Genomic DNA, 20,741 nt, shown 5'->3' with positions numbered 1-20,741 from the left:
CTGGAATATCAACACACCCTTCCCTTAATCTTACCATCATTCATCCCTTCTCCTTGGTGAATATGAATGTGAAGTACTCATAAAGGACCCCACCCACTTCCTCTGGTATAAATTCCCTCAGTCCTTAAAGGACCTACTCTTTCCCTTTCTACTCTCTTGCTCCTAATATATGTAAAAAATACCTTGGGATTCTCCTTAATCCTTCTTATCAAGGACATTCCATGTCCCCTTTTAGCACTCACAATTCCTTGTTCAAGTTCTTACTTGCTTCCTTTATATCTCTCAGGAGCCCTGTCTGATTTCAGTTTCTTAAACCTTACTTGCTTTTTCTTAACTCATCAACCGCTCTTTCGTGCCCTCTCTCCCTAGCCCTCAATCCATTATTAATTAAAAACCTACCACCCTGTTCCTTAAACTTATTCTGCACCTTGGCATCCACCGAGCACAAATTCTGCAGATTCATTTGCCACCGAGAGAAATACTTTCTCATCTCTGCTTTAAATCTACTACCTCTTATCCTAAAACTATAACTCATCATTCGAGATTACCTCACAAGGGATACGGTGTAAGTTGGTAGAAGCAAGACTGGCAGGTCAGATGGATGGGCATGCCAATGGGATGGGTGTGCCAGGCAGTGACATTTGCAGCTTATTCCATTGTAAACAACATCACCTTGTTTCAACGAGCAACTGACATCTTGTTTTTAACAGGATGTAAAATATAATGTTTATTCACAATACCAGGCTACAATATTTGACTATGGTACACATTTTATACAGAGGGGGTTAGGTAAACAGCAAGCCTCAACTGTTCTGACACGTCCAAGATTACAATGCAAAGGAAACCAAGCTGGAACAAAGGTAATACAATGTGGATCAGGCGACTGTACATAACAATGCATAGTTAGCACTGGTTAGCTTCTTATCGTGATGTGTAAATAAATTACAAAATACAAGCAACTTTATAAAACAAGAGCATCCTGAGTTCATAAATAAATTATGTCCTTCATACATAACATGATGAAGATGTGTTAGGCAGCAGCTCGAAGTGTGGGATTAATTTAAGTCAAAAAGAAAAAGAGTTTGACTTATAAACATTCAGAGCTAAAGCTGCCACAAGCACCATTAAAGAGACAAATATCTGGAAAATATAATGCACAACTTTGAGAATGACCACACAGAGGCAATGTGCTTCTCAGGCAGACAAACATCACGCTCAGTCTCACTCATTCCTTGGGTGTAGAAACTCCCGGAGGGATTTTTGGACTCCCCAGGAAAAGCCCTTGCTCCAGGTGACAACAGGTGTGAAGTGTTTTGACCCTGTGGCCATATCTGGCAATGATTAGCTTACTTCAGCACCGTGTTTGCTCTTTTAATTGTGTCCTTTGTGGAAGGAAAGAGCAATAAAATAATCACCCGTCATAAAACTGATGAACCCAGAACTGTGTGTGTCACCCCCCTGACCTGTTTACTATATTAGCTCAGGTCGAATGTTGAGGCCGAGGGAGGGGAGGGGCTGGTGGGTGTGGGGTTGTAGCCTTTTAATCTCCATCTAGCAATCTATCATCTGCCACTGTTGTGTGAATTTACCATTTAACTGAAGCCCTTTTAAGTATGCCACCGTGGTATCATATTGAAATGGAGACAGACATACTTAAATGTGAACATTATTTCCACCTCATGCTTTGCAAAGCTCTCTCGGGTCCCAGTCACTGTGACCAGCAGAAGCTGGCGTTGAGTCTGGGGGTGGCGAAGGCTAAATGTTACATTTGGGTACACGGTATTGAGGTCAGTGCAACTGATTTTCCACAAATTAAGAACTGGATGGAAGTTACTGTGCTGCGGCCAGAGACAAAGCAATGGGGATGGAGTCTGATTTGAAAATGGGGATAGTATTGTAACCTTTTACCATGGCCTAAGCTCTAATGTTTGCTTTACTGATGAGTAGTTGGTTTGAAATAGCAGTAATTCCCATTTAAGCATCCAGACAGAGCACATAGAAAACAAGAGGGGACTTTTATTTTCACAACAAGCTTCTGAGAATTTAGTTTACCTCAGAGACTTGTTAAATGCCAGATTATCCAAGCCAGAATTAGAAAGATGCCAATTCCATTAATCAGCTTCTCTGAACCTCTTGCTTCAACACATTCCATCAGGGTTTAGGTCAGTTGTATCTCATCCAAACCTCTACTGTAATTCCAGCATGTGAAAAGCTCAAAGCAGTATTGCGTGATGGTGGCAGACTTTCTGTACAATATCCACCGATGTCATTGCTTCCTTAACAGGATCATTGCCAGCCCGGACAGAGACTGGACAAATATAGCCTTGCAGCCTCATCACAAATGATTTGAGTCAACAAACGACACTCTAATGAGATTTCAAAATGCTCACTGTTGACTGGTTAAAGCTAACCAGGGTTCTGGAGCTGCGGGTTAATGGTGTCAAACATTTGGAACTGCCATGGCCTGCAGAGCAGGTTCAGAAGGAGTCAGCGAGGAGGTGAGATGGCCGAGTGGCCTACAAAGATGATGGAAAGGCTCTTCCAGTAACAGCATTAAATATGCACTACTTGCAAGTTCATTCGCGTGTACAGAACGTAGGGGAAACTGGGTTACATTTATTGTGTGTGTGTGTGTGTGTGTGTGTGTGTGTGTGTGTTGTAAAATGATCCCACAACCAGCAATAATAAAGATGTCCATACATGCTTTTGAACTGGTCTTAAATTGTACAAAGCTAGCAGGGATCTGCCTGAGAGGCATCATTGTGGCCCTGAGTGGTCTATTCATCATTAGTAAAAGACATTCACTTTAATAATGTGCTGCTTCCTGACTACTGACCTACTCTCTAGATACAAAGTTACTTAAAAACAGCAAGTAGTTAAAACACCAAGTAAAACAACCTTGATTTCATCCTTTACTGAAACATTATTTTTTAATTTTTGTTCAATGTAGTTCCACTGGATTCTTGAAAACTCAACTCCACACAACGACGCCCTTTACAGTTCGCCAAACCTTTATATAAAAAGAGGACTACCATGTAGCATCAGTCAAAATTGGTTCAAAATGTTATGAAATATTCTTCCGTTGACCCATAAGGTAAGCAAGATCACTGGTATTGTCCCCTGCCCGCAATCGAATTCCACGTTACCGCCAAGCTTGGGGAGAATGCTGGTTTGGGATGGAGTATAGTGTAAGTTTGGTTTACAAAATGGATACTGTCTCTATAACAGCACGGTGAAACATTCATCATCTAGCACCAACTGTACAATAATGCGTCCATGTAAGATTTTGGATAATATAATATAATAAAGTTTACAAGGCACTTATTGTCCTTCTGTATATCATTATGAATTTCTGAGCAACAGCCCTTCATTCCCCCTCCCAACCAGTATCACCCACCCATCCCAGTGAATAAAGGGGAACTGGAGCAAGTGATTCCTATTTACAACATAGCAAAAGTTCCTCAAAGTGCTTTGACAATCTGATGGAAGAATGAACATTCTCACGCTCCAATATTCATCCCCTCCACTCATTCTTTTCCATCCTTCTGTGTACACTCTGCTGTTGAGAGAAACAAAACTCATTTCGCGTACATGCTCCACACTTCACGCCACCGTCATCGTCTTCCTGGTATCTTTGGGTGTTTTTTTTTTGTAATCCTCCTTCTTCTCCGATGTCCTCCTCTGCCATGAGCACTCACTCGCCCAGCCTCGCTAGCGCCTCCCACAGGCGATGTCGAAGCACGTGATCATCATCAGGTGGGCTTTGCAGAAGTTGACCCGGTGTTCCAGCCGCTCGGTAACACACTCTAGAGCTTCCAGATATTCCAGCGAGTCAACCTCAAAGCCTTGATCCAGATCAACTACGGAAAGAGATCAAGACAAGACATTCAGAGCAGAACATTTAATTGGGGTCAGACGGGTTAAGAACATTGCCTGACTGCGTCATACATCCTGCCATTTTCCCTGCGTTATCAGTTATAGAGTCATTGAGGTTTACAGCATGGAAACAGGCCTGACTTGTCCAAGCTGCCCAGTTTTCACAATTAATCTTAGCAGATTCTGATCGCATCTGTGAAGGGAAATCAAAGTTAACGTGCTCTGAGGAAGGGTCACTGGATCCGAAACGTTAACTCCTGATGTCTCTTCAGGCATGCTGCCAGATCTGCTTTTTGTTTTTTGTTTCTGATTTACAGCGTCCGCAGCTCTTTTGGTTTTTATTTCACAATTCATTCGCCTGTGTTTGGTCCATATCCCTCCATACCTATCCCATCCATGTTCTCGTCCAAATGTTTCTTAAATGACAAAATTGTACTCGCTTCCACCACTACATCTGGCAGCTTGTTCCAGACACTCACCATCCTGTGTGTGAAAAGTCATGCCCCCCGGACCCTTCTGTATTACATTAATAAACATGTCCAGGTTGACTGGGAACCCCATTAGATTATGTAAAGTTGCCACAGTTCCCAGAGAAACAACTGGTGTGTGTTTAACCTGAGGGTCACCATACCTCAGATGAGGGGAGAAGTTGAGAAGGTGGGATCTTCATGATAACCTCAATTTACCAGCGGATTATCCAGACATTTGCAGTTAATGGCTGAGGGAACAAGTATGTTGACAGTTTGAGTTGAGAATTGTGCTTTGGGAAGCTAAATGCTGACATGGATTGGTGAGGCCGAATGGCTTGTTTGCAAGTTGTCAATATCTACATTATATGTTTGTTATGTCATAGAGTCTTACAGCACAGAAACAAACCCTTCGGAAAACTAGTCCACACCCACCATCTTCCCAAATTAAACTAGTCCCATCTGCCTGCTCCTGGCCCATATCCCTCCAAACCTTTCCTATTCATGTACTTATCCAAATGACTTTTAAACATTGTAACTGTACCTGTATCCACCTCTAGCAGCTCATTCCACACACGAACCACACTGTGTAAAAACATTGTCCCTCAAGACCTTTTTAAATCTTTCTCCTGCCACCTCAAAAGTATGCTGCTTAGTTTTGAACCTTTCTGTCCTAGGGAAAAGACCCTTGCTGATCACCTGATCTATGTCCCTCATGATTTTATAAACCTCTATAAGGTCACTCCACGACCACCTCTGTGCCAGTGAAAAAAGTCCCAGCCTGCCCAATCTATTTTAAAAACTCAAACCCTCCATTCCTGCCAACATCCTGGTAAGTCTTTACTGAACCCTCTCCTCTTAACAATATCTTTCCTATAACTGGGTGACCAGAACTGGACACAGTATTCCAGAAGAGGCCTTATCAATGTCCTGCACAATCTCTACAACTTCTGGTCAATGAAGAGAAGTATGCAAAATGCCTTCTTAACCACTCGTCTACATTACCTCCTTGTGGGCAGCACGGTGGCACAGTGGTTAGCACTGCTGCCTCACAGCGCCTGAGACCCGGGTTCAATTCCCGACTCAGGCGACTGACTGTGTGGAGTTTGCACGTTCTCCCCGTGTCTGCGTGGGTTTCCTCCGGGTGCTCCGGTTTCCTCCCACAGTCCAAAGATGTGCAGGTCAGGTGAATTGGCCATGCTAAATTGCCCGTAGTGTTAGGTAAGGGGTAAATGTAGGGGTATGGGTGGGTTGTGCTTCGACAGGTCGGTGTGGACTTGTTGGGCCGAAGGGCCTGTTTCCACACTATAAGTAATCTAATCTACATGTGACACAAATTTAAAAGAATTAAGTACCTAAACCTCTTGGTCTCTCTGTCCTGACAATTAATTGTATAAGTCCTACCCTTGTTTGTTTTACCAAATGCAATACCTCACATTTACATATTTGCCACTCCTTAGCCCATGGACCCAATTGATGAAGATCTCCTTGTACTCTTAGATAATCTTCTTCACGAGGAGACAGTGAGGTCTGCAGATGCTGGAGATCAGAGTTGAGAGTGGGGTGCTGGAAAAGCACAGCAGGTCAGGAAGCATCTGAGGAGGAGAATCGATGTCTCGGGCCAGAGCCCTTTTCCTGATGAAGGGTTCTGGCCTGAAATGTTGATTTTTCTGCTCCTCGAATGCTGCCTAATCTTCTTCACTGTCTACTTTACCACCAATGTTGGCGTCATCTGCAAGCTCACTAAACATGCCTCCTATATTCTCATCCACCTTGTTTATATAAATGACAAACAAAAGAGAACCCAGTACCGATTCTCGTGGAACACCGCTGGTCACAGGCCTCCAGTCTGAAATACAACCTTCTGTCATCACTAGCCTCTGTCTCTATCATCAAGCCAATTGTGTATCTAGTTGGCAAGCGTACCCTGAATCCCACATGATCTATCTTTACTAATTAGGCTTTGCTTAAGTCCATGTAAACAACGTAGTAGAAAGCGAGGACGGCATTGCTGGAGATCAGAGTCATGAGTGTGGTGCTGGAAAAGCACAGCAGGTCAGGCAGCATCCGAGGAGCAGGAAAATCAACGTTTCAGGCATAAGCGACACTTCATCAGCAACATTTCCTGATGAAGGGCTTATGCCCAAAAACATTGATTCTCCTGTGCTGCTGCCTGACCTGCTGTGCTTTTTCAGCACCACACTCTCAACTTCATGTAAACAATGTCTACCAGTCTGCCATCAATCTTTTTGGTTACTTCCTCAAAAAACTCAATCAAGTTTGTCAGACACAATCTCCCTCGCACAAAGCCATGCTGACTATCTCTAAACATTCCTTGCCTCTCCTAATGTATGTAAATCCTATCTTTTAGAATCTCCTCCAACAACTTACCCACTAGTGACGTCAGACTCATAGGTCAATAATTCCCTGCCTTCTCCTTATAGCCTTTCTTAAGAAAGGCACAACATTACCTACTCACCAATCCTCTTGCATCTCACCTTACTTTATAGATGATATAAATATTTCTACTAGTGACCCTGCAATTTCTTCCCTAACTTCCCAAAATGTCCGAGGATACACTTGACCAGATCCTGGAGATTTATTCACGTTATGTTTTCTAAGACCTCCAGAACTATCTCTTCTGGAATGTGAAGTGTTTTCTAAACATCAATATTTATGTCTCCGAGTTCTCTAGCCTCTGTTTCTTTCTCCACATTAAAAAGTGACGCAAAATATTGATTTGGTATAGGAGTGGGGAACCTGCAGCCTTCTAGGCCACTGTGTGTGGCCTTTTGAATGAATCCAAATGTTGCAATGTGCATGAAAAATGCTTTCTTGCTTTTCAACCACTTATTGCTGTGAATCTACATGCTCCTACTTAACCAAAATCAAGACCCCCTTCAGGTCACACATGACAGACACCCATCTCGAGGATCAGCTAAAACTGCAGACCTCCATGCTGCAATCAAATATTCAAATGCTTTCCTACAAAAAGCAGTCACAACAAAGTAATTAAAAGGTTAGTTAACTTTAGAATTAACATTTTTTTCATATTCTTTAGTTAGTTAGTACATAGTAGTTAGATTTTTACAAAATAATGTGAATGTTGAAGAATATATCATTGAAGTTTCTTGGATGCAGCCTTATTAGATTACAACTAACACAATGCGGTCTTCCAACATGAAAAGGTTCCCCACCTCTGATTTAGTATCTCTCCCATCTTGTGAGGTACAATACATAGACAACCTCATTGATCTTAAAGGGGCCCTATCCTCTCTCTAGCTGCTCTTAATGTAGTTGTAAAATCTCTTTGGGTTATCATAATCTTATTTGACAAGGATATTGTAAATCCCTTCTTTGCCCTCCTGATTTCCGTCTTAGGAATGCCCCTATATTCTTCATACTTTTCAAAAAATTCATTCATCTCAGTTGTCTATGCCTAATATATGATTTTTTTCTTATTCTTGACTAGAACTTCAATATCTTTATTCATCCATTGTTCCTTACCCTTCCCAGCCCTACCCTTCACTCTAACAGGGACATACTGCCTCTGAACTCTCATTAACACAATTTTCAAAGTCTCCCCCTTGTCAGTCGTCTCTTTACCTGAGAACAGTCTACTCCAATCAACTTTGAAAGTTCCTGTCTCATCTCATTAAAATTTGCCTTACTCCACTTAAGAACTTTAAGTTTTATAGAAGGCTTATCCCCTTCCAAAACTACTTTAAAACTAACAGAATTATGATCACTTTTCCTAGAGTGTCTCCCAACTAACACTTCAGTCACTTCCCCTGCCTTATTTCCAAAGAGAAGGTCAAGTATTGCTCCTTCTCAATAAGATACACTTACAAATTGATAAAGCAAGTTTTCTTGAACACATTTAGCAAATTCCTCACCATCCAAGCCTTTAACACTATGCCAGTCCCAGTCAATGTTTGGAAATTTAAAATCCCCTATCATAACAACCCTATTATTCTTACATATTTCTAGAATCTCTCCACGTATTTGCTCTTCAATTTTCCTCTGACTGTTGTGGGGCCTACAGTACAATCCCATCAAGGTTATCATTCCTTTCTTACCTCTAATTTCTACCTATATCATTTCACTGGACAATCCCTCAGAAATTCCCTTTCTAATTAAAGCAGAAGTGCTTTCCTTAATCAAAAATGCCGCTCCCCCTTCTCTCTTGCCTCCCTTTCTACCCTTCATACAGCATCTAGAACACATCAAACAGGACTGTCCCAGATTCAATGCCCCAGTTGTGTGCAACAATATAGTTGATGTTATTCATAGCTCCAACACTGGTGTATGGTGGCCTATAGTGTGCACCATCTACAAACCTCACTGCAGCAAACCACCCAATGTCTTTCCAAACCCCTGACCTCTACCACCTATAGGGACAGGGGGCAGCACAAGCACCACCTCCTGACAGGCCTGCTCCTAGCCTCTCACCATCCTCGCTTGGAAATGTATTGTCGTTTCTTCACTGCCACTGTAATAGGACCTTATTTTTTAAACGCATCATGCTCTCTTCTCTTCTGGTGACATTCTGTCTGGTTAAAACTAAAGCCAAGCTGTCTGCTTGTGTGTCAGGACATGTACATCTCGCTCCTCCTCTCTTCAGAGAAATAGCACTGTGCTTCCTTGACCAAGGGATCATGCCTTGGGAATGTGTTCTTCCCAGGTTTCTCAATCCTGCAGGAACATGGTTGAGACTGGAAGCTCAGTGCAATACTTACACTCACTGATCCATTTGCTCGGATCCAGCATCAGGCGCTGTTTAGTGGCTTCCAGCTCCTTCTTCAATATGTCATATTTGGTTTTGACCTCCGAGATCCTCTGCTGTCGATGCTCCAATATTTTCAGTTTTGCGTTGAAGCATACAAATCCCCGCAACTAGAATTAAGAATATCAATAGTTTTTTTTTACGTTGAATTCCTTCAATTGCAGCCAAGTGCGATGTTAGCTAGCATGTGGGTTACAATTTACTGAAGACAAAGAGGTGTGCAAGTTTACAACAGGGGTTTACATAAGATAGGATAAGTAAGGTTGTTCCTGTTAGCTGATAGTAGTGATGGTAGCAGGGCTCGTGCCACAGTTGGTAGATTCCTACCTCTGGATTAGTAGCTCCAGGTTCAAATCCCATACCAGGACATGAAAGGTGTGTTCATAAAGTGGCCAAACTGTCAGCCTTATAAAGTCTTCCAGTGTACCTGATGGCAGACAGTAAGAGCTGGAGACTTTCCTGGTCAGCCATTTTGCATAAGGCCAGAGTGAGCCACTGAGTCCTTAGCCCATTAGTAGAGATCAAGCCAATGGAAGCCCATGGTTCAACTTGCAATTGAGGACGGGAGAAAAGTAGACAATCAGACAGGGACTAAGGAGGTACAGGTGTTCCGCAAGGAAAAGGTAGATGCAAGAAAGTATGTGAGGTAAGTTTTTTTTAACAATCTTGAATAAACTGGAACTTACCAGCAAAAGGGTAGTGGAAGCAAAGATGATGAAGGATTTCAAAATGAAATTTGATGGGCACTTGAGGGAAATAAATAGGGTTACTGGGGTAGAATTGGGAAATGGGACTGTCAGACTGGATTGCTCTATTGAGAACTGGCATGAACTCAATGGGATGAACACTATACTATGACACAAAGTGGCTTGCAGCCAAATGCTTTCCCTCAATTCTTTGAATTCAACCCAAACAGAAAACCCCTTTATGACCTTGAGCATATTCCACATTCTGAACATTGTCCTGAGGGAGCTTGTTGTGGGGAGTAAAGAGTTGAGTAGAGGATGGGAAGGGTTCACGTACTGTAGCATAGGGTGGTACAGTGGCTCAGTGGTTAGCACTGCTGCCTCACAGCGGCAGGGAACCAGTTCAATTCCACCCTCACTTGAACGTCTGTGTGGAGTTTGCACATTCTCCCAGTGTCTGTGTGTGTTTCCTCCGGGTGCTCCGGTTTCCTCCCATAGTCCACAGTCATGCAGGTTAGGTGGACTGGCCATGCTAAATTGTCCACAGTGTCCAAGGATGTGTAGGCTAGGTGGGTTAGCAATGGGAAATACAGTGTATGGGGATAGAGTTGTTGGGTGGTGGTGGATTCTGGGTGGGATCTCCTCGAAAGGATGGTGTGGATTCAATGGGTTGACTGACCTGCTTCAAATCGTAGGGATTCTATGAAAGTAAAGATGAACAAAAAATGTTGGAAAGATAAAAAGGTAAGAGATTGAAGAATGGCAACGTGGTTGACTCTTAACTGCCCCCTGGGTATTTAGGGATGGCCTAGCCAGTGACAACCTTATCACATCAGCAAATTTAAACAAAAACTTGCCTGGATGGGTGCAGCTCCAACAACACTCAAGAAGATTGACACCATCCAGGACGAAGCAACCTTATTGACAGTTACCACACTGACAAACATCCAGCCCTTCCACTACAGCAGCAGCAGTGTGTGTGCCATCTACAAGATTCACTGCAACAACTCCTTGAAGCTCCTTGGACAACACGTTTCAATGAACACTACCATAAGGACAAGAACAAAGACAGCAGATACATGGGAATTCCACCATTTCAAGTTCACTTTCAAGCCACTCTCACCTTCCTGATGGAGCAGGAGTAGGCCATTCGGCCCTTTGAGTCTGCTCTGCCATTCAAGATGATCATGATTAATTATCCAACTCAGCCCCTGCTTTTTCCTCATGTCCTTTGATCCCTTTAGCCTTTAGGACGACATCTACATCTTCTTTGAAAGTCTTAAATGTTTTGGCCTCACCATAGGCCAAATTCCACAGGCTCCACCACTGTCTGGGTGAAGAAAATTTTCATCTCTATCCTAAAAGGCCCACCTCTTATCCTGAGACTCTGATCTCTGGTTCTGGCCACCCCACTCATTGAGAACGTCCTTACTGTATGTACCCAGTCTAATCCTGTTAGAATTTTACAGCTTTCTATGAGATTTCCCTCATTCTTCTAAACTCCAGTGAACATAGCCCTAAGTGATCCAGTCTCTACCTGACATCCCAGGATTCTGTCTGGGAAACTTTCTTTGCATTCCCGCAATAGCCAACACACCCTTCCTGAGATAAAGGAGACCAAAGCTGCACACAACACTCCAGATGTGGCCTACCAAGGCCCTGTATATTTGTAGCTCCTGTACTCGAAACCTCTCACGATGAGGGCCAATGTTTCATCCTCCGTCATTACTGCCTGCTGTACCTGCAGGCTTACTTTCAATGACTGGTGCCCAAGGGCACCCCAAGGTCTCATTGCACCTCTCCCTTTCCCAATCTATCACCATTCGGTTGGTGACCCGGCTTTCTGTTTTTCGCCACCAGACTGGACAACCTCTTAGGGCTTGGGAAATTTAGCGCCGTTCCTTCAGTGGCACTGGGTCAAAACCGTGGAACTGCCTCCATAAAGGACTGCAGCGGTTCAAGAAAGCAACTCACCATCACCTTCCCAAGGGCAACTAGGGGTGGGGAAGAAAAGCTGGCCCAGCCAGTAATGCACATGTCCTGTGATTGAATAATTTCTAAAAGCTATTTAGAAATTGCCCTGAAAATTGGAGGTTAGGGTTGAGGTAGTATATTGATAGTTGCATAGTTGGAGAATTTGAATATCACAGAGGGGTGTGGTATTGGGGTTATTATAGGGATGGAGCATCGAGCTATCTTGAGAGAAACAATGAACCTTGCTGTCTGCTGCCCGCCTCCTCTGCAGTCGTTCCACATCATCGATCTCGTAGACCTTGATCTCAAATGGTTCAGCCAGGCCCCTCTGCACAGGTCGAAGGTCAATCCAGCGGACCCCGGAGCTGTTGACTGGTTTTCGGGCCGGAGATGCTGCATCAGGGGACAGGCTGGGGAGTACTCTCCGCCTCTGGGAACCTGAAAAATGGCAGAGAGAGAGAGAAACTAGTCAAGTGAGGTCTGTCAGGTGGCACCAAATACCCTATAACACGGTTTTGGTCAACACTGCTACCTTTTTACATCGTTTCGGTGTAAAGATCACATTCACCAACATCATGCCGAACATAAAAACAAAGGGCGTTGATATGCAGCCTGATGTAATGATGCCAAAAGCTAGACACTGCCTTTGCTCCATGGATTGATGCCTCAGTTTCTGCCTTCATCACCTGCAAGAATCAATGGTGATGCTGCAAAGGGGCCGTGAACATAGCGTTCAATTGGTCTCACGGCCTGAGGATGAGGATACACAACATTCCACATGCACTTACTGAAGGTGTTGCTCCCCTGGCTACCTCAGAACAGAGCCTTTTCAATCAGGATGGTCCCTGCCATCAGTGGCATGTACCCGAATGTGAATTTGAGGGGATATCGCACACAGCATTCACTCCAGACATCCAGCGAACTGAAGAACTGTCCTGGAGCTCGCTAGTCAGCCTCGGTCTATTAGCGTCGAGGTCTGCTGAATCCCCCTCACACCCCTGCGCTGCTAATGTCTCTATTTCTTCCTTGTGTGTGTTAAGTCCACACGCCCTGCCTTCTAACAAGTTCACAGCTCCTAAATGAGAAGCCATTGTAGCTCTGAGTCCAGAGAAACAAAATCCAGCTGCAGCCCATGCTAGCCTCATCATGTATCATTGCGGATGTGTACGGGCGGGGAGGGGTTGGGGTGGAGGTGGGTAAGGGGCAGAATAGATGACCCTGGGTTCAAATGCATGATGTGAAAACCCATTTGAGTTTCACTTCAAAACAGAAAATGCTGGAAGAACTCAGCAGGTCTGGCAGCAGCTGAGGAGGGAGAGGTGGAAGGAATGTGCGATTGGAATGTCCCCAGGAGTTGCTGACTGTGGCCTCAGTTCTGAGTCAGGCCTGAGTGTATTGAGGCCTGTGGCCTTCCTGTGGCCCAGGATAGCAGCCGGTAGCCTCTCAGGCAAAGATGGGAGCCCCTGAGGATGCCTCAAGATGGGAGATACACTCAGTGTGACACTGAAACTGATATTGCAATTGACAATGTGGTCACTGTAGAGAAGTGAAGCAAAGCCCCTTCAGGCTTACAGCTGTGGCCATTGTCCCTGAGATAGGGGAGCTATAACAGGAATGGAGGGAGGAACATTCAACCCAGGACTGACCCGAGAGCTCTGTTTCCCCCCTCACAGAGGCTGCCTCCCCACCTCCACTCCATTGTCAATGAGCTTTTTCCAGCATTTTCTGTCACTATTTCCAGCGTCCGCAGTGTTTAATTTCATCAGGTGAAGGTATCAAATTCCAATGAAATTCCAAACTCCGCATGGAAAGGAACTTTGTCGCGTGGCCAGAGGGAATTAAAACCTCTTAACAGAGTAATACTTGGGCTCAGGGACTGTCTGAATGTGGCTGAAACAAAGCACCTCCAAACTGGACCTGGCCAGCATTCTGTCTGAAGCATAGCGATGTAGGGTGGCAGGGAGTCCCGTGCACCTCAAGGGGAGTCTTCACCAAGCTTACTTTTCACTGGACCAGAGGCTGGCTTATGGAAAGCAAGAAAAAGAATGAGAAAACAATGGAAGGTTGTTTCAGTGATACCAGGAAAATTCTCACCACCTACCACGCTCAGAGGGAAAGACTCAACTTAACCCACACTTCAGCACCAAACATTTGGCACCCTTAGTCAAGAGTGTGGTGCTGGTAAAGCTCAGCAGGTCAGGCAGCATCCGAGGAGCATGAGAAGGACTTATGCCCGAAACGTCGATTCTCCTGCTCCTTGGATGCTGACTGACCTGCTGTACTTTTCCAGCACCACACTCTCAACTCTGATCTCCAGCATCTGCAGACCTCACTTTCTCCCATTTGGCACCTTTAGTATGGCTAACACAATGCAAAGCAACAGGACCTCTCCATTTAATTATTCGGACACCATGTGGAAGGGAACTCTGTTACACCATATTCAGATTATGCAAAACTCTTAACTCTGGAATAACTGGCCATTCAGGCCTCAGGCCTACTCCCTCACTTGATTATTCAAGCCTGTCTTGCATCTCACAAACCCCACACCTCCATGGGCTTTGACACATTTCTATTGACATGGAGCTTCACAGATTTGGGGCACCAAGTTCCAGATCTTTCGAAGGTTTTCTGATTAGAACAGCTTTCTAATATTCCCTCTTAAACTTGGCTTGGCTTTAACTTTAACATAATGTTCCCCGCATTCCTGACCTTTCCACCTGAGAAAACAGCTTCAGTGTCACATCCTCATAGCAATACAAAGCACATCAGATGGATCACCTCTCAATCTTCCCATGCTCAAGGTAAGACCAGCCAATTTTCATTTGATTTGATTTACTATTGTCACATGTACCTAGGTACAGTGAAAAGTTTTGTTTTGTGTGCAGTACATGCAGCTCATACCTTCCAAAGTGCTTGAGGATAATAGAACAGAGCGAGAAATACAATGTTATAGTTGCAGAGATTGTGCACTAAGAGTGTGATCAACATTAAATTTAAAATTTGAGAGGTCCCTTCAGAAATCTAATAAGAGTGGGGAACAAGCTGTTCTTGAACCTGTTTGTACGTGTCAACAAACGTTTATATCCTCCACCCAATGGAAGCGGCTGAAGAGAGTATAACCAGGCTGGGTGGGGTCTTTGCTTCTGTTCATTGCCTGCCCAAGTTTGTGTGAAGTATAGATGGAGTCAATGGATGGGAGGCTGGTTTGTGCAATGGACTGGGCTGTGTTCATGACTCTCTGTAGTTTCTTGCGGTCTTGGGGAAAGCGTTTGCCAAACCAAGCTGTGATGCATCTAGATAGAATACCTTCAGTGGTGCATCTATAAAAATTGGTCAGAGTCCTTGTGGATATGCCGAATTTCCTTAGCCCCCTGAGGATGTGGAGACATTGTTGCTGCATAATCGAACCTTTTGCTTCTGGTGAAGCTATGCTGTCTAGATTTGGACCTGTGTAAAATCCCTGGGAGGAACTAAGTGTTGGTATTCTCCATGTCACACATGTACTGGCTTGGGTTTTCCCATCAGTGCCTCAGCTGGTCAGTACACTTATACATGTCCTTTAACTTTCAATGGGTCTTTGCTCTGGACCCTGCAGAAACTGAGCCATTTAGCTCAGTAGCCTGTGTGTGTGGACAGGGGGATGGACTTGGCACTTGAAACAGGGTGAGCAACTGTCTAGCCATCTCTCGATAAGGAGGCTGAAAAATTATTCATGAGCAGTACGGACTCTGAACTAGGAAGTCAAAATAGTGAATTTGTTGTCAAATCATGTAAAGAAAGCTAAAACAAGTGGAGGAACAAAATATCGGATCATGAGATAGATGAGAATCAGAAATAAGGAGTTTTTAAAACTTGTTAACTGAAACAATGATTAAATATTGAAGGAATGGAGCACCATAGAGTCATACAGCATGGAAACAGACCCTTCGGTCCAACCAGTCCATGCCGAACATAATCCCAAACTAAACTAGTCCCACCTGCCTGCTCCTGGTCCATATCCCTCCAAACCTTTCTTATTCATGCACCTATCCAAAGGTCTTTTAGATGTTGCAATTGTACCCAGTCACCACACTTATAAATGCTCATTTTCACTGCCAAAATGGCTCTTTGATGGAATTTGAGACTTAGATAAAGTTGCCACAGCCCCAGAGGACTGTGGGGCTGTTCTTGCAGGAGAGCGAGGCGACTGTCAGTGAGTTTAACCTGAGGGTCACCATTCCTCAGGAGAAAGGCAAGGTTCAGAAGGCAGGACCTTTGTGCTTACCTCAGTGGACATTTAAGACTTATCACACAATGAGAAAGCACATACACTGGAATGGACTAGCAGCAAAATCTCCTGACATCTCTAGTGGTCATCAATCAGTTAAGTCCCACAGTCCTGCAGACTTTTCACTGAGACACTTAACGGCATATAGATTCCGGAAGAACAGAGTATCTCTCACTGTGATTCCCTGATTTCCACAGATGTGTAACTGCACATGATTTGATTCTAGTAGCTCTACCCCTTCCTCTCTGAATGATGGTGAATTCTAAAATATCCACTATTATTTCCAGCTGAAAAATGGACCCATTAACCTAGTTATACTTTAAGACTTTGTTTCAGCTGAACCAGGAGGCTATAAATCATCAAAGCGTGAGAAAGAACATATTAACGGGTCATCCAAACACCCCCTCATCTGCATATGTAAATTCAGTTAATTAGCTGCTAAACCTTCCCTTATAACACTGAGAAATTGCTCACCTTATCTTTAAGAAAGTTGAATGGAAGAACTGTCATGCCATTAGGGATAATGGATTAATGAATTATGTTAATTAGGCCTCATTTACTATGCAAATTCAATTAATTACAAAATAATCGTTTCCCTGGAACTCAAAAGCTGCAACCCTTCTCCAAATATAGAGTGTTTGCCATGAATCGAACTTTTGGAAATAATTTGTTCAAGACATGATCAAAATATAGTTCACAGCATAACAACCGCTGATTAAAATTTTCAGCTGAACAACTGGACTGTCATTTGAATAAACAAAAGGGACACATTTTTAGTCACAATCAACTCTCACTATGCCACTTTATTGGAACAAGGCAAGTCACCTCCTGAATCCCCAAAGCCTGTCCACCCCACCAACTCCAAGGCACAAGTCAGGAATACTCCCCACTTGTGTTGGAATACTCCCCACTTACCTGGAATGGGTGCACTCAAGAGGTTTGACACCATCCAGGACAAAGCAGCCCACCTGACTGGCACTACATCTACTACCTTGACCAGCCACTCCATCCACAGTGACAGCAGTGAATACCACTTACAAGATGCCCTGCAGCAACTTACCAAGCCCCCTTCAGCAGCACCTTCCAGACCCCTGGTCTTTACCACAAAAAAGGCACAAGGACAGCAGATACTTTGGAACACCACTGCAGTGACTGCAACAAAGTCAGCCAGTGGCCCTCATAGAACACGAGGTTTCTGATTGGGGCTGTTAACCTGGTCCAATCAGGGAGCCCTGGCTGACAGATAGAAGCAGGAGCGTCACACACAGCATGGATGCTGGGGGGAAAAATAAGCACTACCGCAGTTAGGCGGTATTGTGGGGAAAAGAAAGAAAAATAAATAAACAGGAGTGAGAAAAAAAAGCAGAAGCATGGCCAGAAGGGGTGTAAGGGTGGGCTGCTTTAGAGTGGCCGGAAGGTGGGAGGGATGGGTGGCTTGCTGGATTACATTGGGGTGTCTGTATTGTACGCACTGTTTTGTATGTAATTGGACTGTCTTACATGGGCTTGTTACTGTTTTGTGATGATGGAATGTGGGTTTTGAGGTTTGTCCTCACTTCCCTGAAAACTGGTTGAACGGTGGGATTTGGGGCCTGGATTTACCACTCCCCTCCCTTGTAAAATTGCTGTTTCGCTGCATACAGCTGTTAATGTTAATCGTTTTGTAAACTGTTTATTGTTTAATAAAATTTTAAAAATACAACCAGGAAAAACAAAAGAAGCATCAAGGTTTGGTTCACTCTAGGAGCTGGCTGTGTACTAGCTGGGTCAGTGTCATGCATGAGTAAATAACGGGGTGACTTAGTGATGGGACACTGGCTTTAATGGCATTATTTCAACCACCTCCTATACATTTCCCTCCAAGCTGCTCACCTTCCTCTCCCTCCCTCTGCCACCCGTCCGCCCCCCCCATGACATTGTGGATGTACCTACGCCAACGGATTGCTTCAAGAAGGCAGTCTACCTCCACCTTCTCAAGGGCAACTAGGGATGGACAATAAATGGGATTTAAAAACTGTTTAATCTACACTGTTTACTCCACCCTCACCACTGAACCTGATTAAGGTAGTTATTGATATTTCATTTCAACGTGTGAACCAGTTGAAATGTTACATCATTGAAAGAATAAAGGCTTGCATTTATACACTGCTTTTCACAATTTCCTACTGCCTGAACTGCATGACATCTAGTGAAACATATTTTTAAAATCACTGGTGAAAATGCAAGGAATTTGCAAGCAGCAGGGTCCTGCAAAAGTCAATGTGACAATGACTGGATGACCCCATTGTTAGGTGTTGAATGAGGGATGGACATTGGTCAGCATGTCGAAGATAGACTGCAGAAGTTGGGACTATCTACCTTTGCAAGGAGAAGGCTAAGAGGAACCATGAGGGGTCTGGCCAGGGCAAGTAAGGAGAAACTGGTCTCACTTATGAAAGGATAGAGAACAAGATTCGATTTGATTTATTATAATTTGTAAGAGAAGCAAATACCATGTGACAAAAACAAAATGTGAGTGGTTCAGATCTGGAAAACATTACCTGGGAGTATGATGGAGACAAGTTCAATTGAGCTAATCAAAAGATGTTGGATGATTACATGGTAGAAAAATACGGACAGTTACCAGGAAAGGGCCAGAGAAAGGCCTAAAATCATGTTGTTCACCTGGAGAGGCTGGTGCAGACACAATGGGCTGTATGGCTTTCTTTTACAACCACATCATTCTGTGACTCCTCTGCTCTTCTAAAGTGTCCCTAATGGGATTTTCATTTCTATCTACAAGACAGGGCAGATGCAGCCTTAGGTTAATGTCCTGTCAGGAAAGTGGCACCTTAGCACTGCCTCTGTTACAAGGTGCAGGATCTTGTATAAAAGGGATGACACTCCTGCTGTAGATGTTACACACGAAGTAAATGACAGGATAAGCTACCATCATGGTAGAGACATGCGCCACTGTCCAATGGATCCAATATTTACCAGCAGTTTCAGTGTCAGTGCAACAACATGCAAAACAATGTAAAACATCGAGAGAAATGGATGGAAACAATAGGATTGAGGATGGGAACACAGGGTGACAATGTAAGACTGCTGCTAGATGCAAAGGGTTCATATTCATGTGATTCCCCACTTACCTCCTTTCTCCTCCCTCCCCCTCCCCTCACCTCCCTCACACCAACAGCCAGTGACACTCCAGAAGCTCAGAGCCCTGCTGCGTCGAGTCGACATAATTAGATCAAACACTACTGCATCCTCTTCAAAGATGCTGGAGTCTGTCTGTCGTCGAGTGATAACACAACGCACTGTTACAACAGCTTCACTTTCATTGGTTCGTGATTGAAATGGAAAGTACTTATGACAGCTTATCAGCCAGGATCTGATTCATCAACACTCAGGTATGGAGTGATAACACTTAAAATAAATCAGAACTTTACTGCCTCATATGAAGCAGATCCTCAATCTAAACAGCCTGGGTTTGAAGACCTTCGGTGGCCAGGTGGAGGGAAGGCAAACTCTACTGATGCCCAGACAGACAAAACAATCTGCAGAGAGAGTCTATTTAAACCACTCTGAACTTGCAAGGTTGGCAGAAAGGTACTCAACTGCTGAAGCTCAACTCCAGCATCTGCAGACCTCATTTTTTACTAGAAAGGTACTCAAGTTGAGTAGCTCAGTGAGGGAGTGATTGAGCTGTACAAATCAGGCAGAAAGTTAAAAAAAAACTTGCATTTATATAGCATCTTTCATGATCTCTTTCAAGACAAATAGATTACTTATAGCAGAGGAGGAGGCTGGTGGAATGTTTGTGCCATTGCTGACTACAGAATGCCCTGTCCACCATAATTGCAGTGTCCAAATTAATCCCACTGACTAAATTAACGCCATTGTCCAAATTAATGCCACTGTCCAAATTAACGCCATTGTCCAAATTAATCCCACTGTCCAAATTAATGCCACTGTCCAAATTAATCCCACTGACCAAATTAATCCCACTGTCCAAATTAATGCCATTGTCCAAATTAATCCCACTCTCCAAATTAATCCCACTGTCCAAATTAATGCCATTGCCCAAATTAATCCCACTGTCCAAATTAATGCCATTGTTCAAATTAATCCCACTGTCTACTCAGTCACATTCTCTAGCTCTTGATATATATTGTCAAAGAGATATACAGCATGGAAACAGGCCCTTCGGCTCACCATCTCTATGTTGACACACAAATATCAATCTACACCAATCCCTGCATTTGGTCCACAGCCTACTATGTCCTGGCATTTAAAGTGCTCACACAGATGCTCCTTAAAGGTTGTGACAGTACTTGCCTCCACCATCATCTTAGGCAGCACATTCCATACCTTTGCTATCCTTTGGGTGAATAAGGATGTTCTCAGATCTAAACCATTTACTCCTTGCCTTAAACTTATGCCCTCTGGTCTTGGACATATCTGCCATGAGGAAAAGATTCTCACAATCTACTCAGTTTATTCCTCTTCTAATGCTGTATAGTTCAATCAGATTCCCTCTCAACCTCCTCTGCTCCAGCAAAAACAAACCCAGTTTCTCTTCATAAATAAGATTTATCCTCCCGGGAGAAATCCTGGTGAATCTCCTCTGCACCTTCTCCGGTACGATTGCGTACTTCCGACAGCGTGGCGATCGGAACTGCACATTCTATCTGTGGCCTCAT

At 43.8% G+C, this 20,741-nt stretch overlaps 1 protein-coding gene across 1 annotated transcript in view; it reads right to left on the bottom strand.

Moving 5' to 3' along the window:
• Positions 1–714: 714 nt before the first annotated feature.
• The window catches only part of kif26ba (kinesin family member 26Ba), a 391,129-nt gene continuing 371,102 nt past the window's right edge, over positions 715–20,741 (bottom strand). The window contains exons 13-15 of the mRNA XM_060831283.1: positions 12,031–12,227; positions 9,083–9,239; positions 715–3,860 (exon numbers count right to left, since the gene is read on the bottom strand). Of these exons, the coding sequence (XP_060687266.1) occupies positions 3,712–3,860; positions 9,083–9,239; positions 12,031–12,227 (503 nt within the window). The 3' untranslated portion in view covers positions 715–3,711. The remainder of the gene's footprint in view (positions 3,861–9,082; positions 9,240–12,030; positions 12,228–20,741) is intronic.

This window comes from Hemiscyllium ocellatum, chromosome 10 (genome assembly GCF_020745735.1).
Source record: "Hemiscyllium ocellatum isolate sHemOce1 chromosome 10, sHemOce1.pat.X.cur, whole genome shotgun sequence".
NCBI lineage: Eukaryota > Metazoa > Chordata > Chondrichthyes > Orectolobiformes > Hemiscylliidae > Hemiscyllium > Hemiscyllium ocellatum.
The sequence above is the reverse complement of the archived record's forward strand: the minus strand, read 5'-3'. Positions and strand labels throughout refer to the sequence as shown.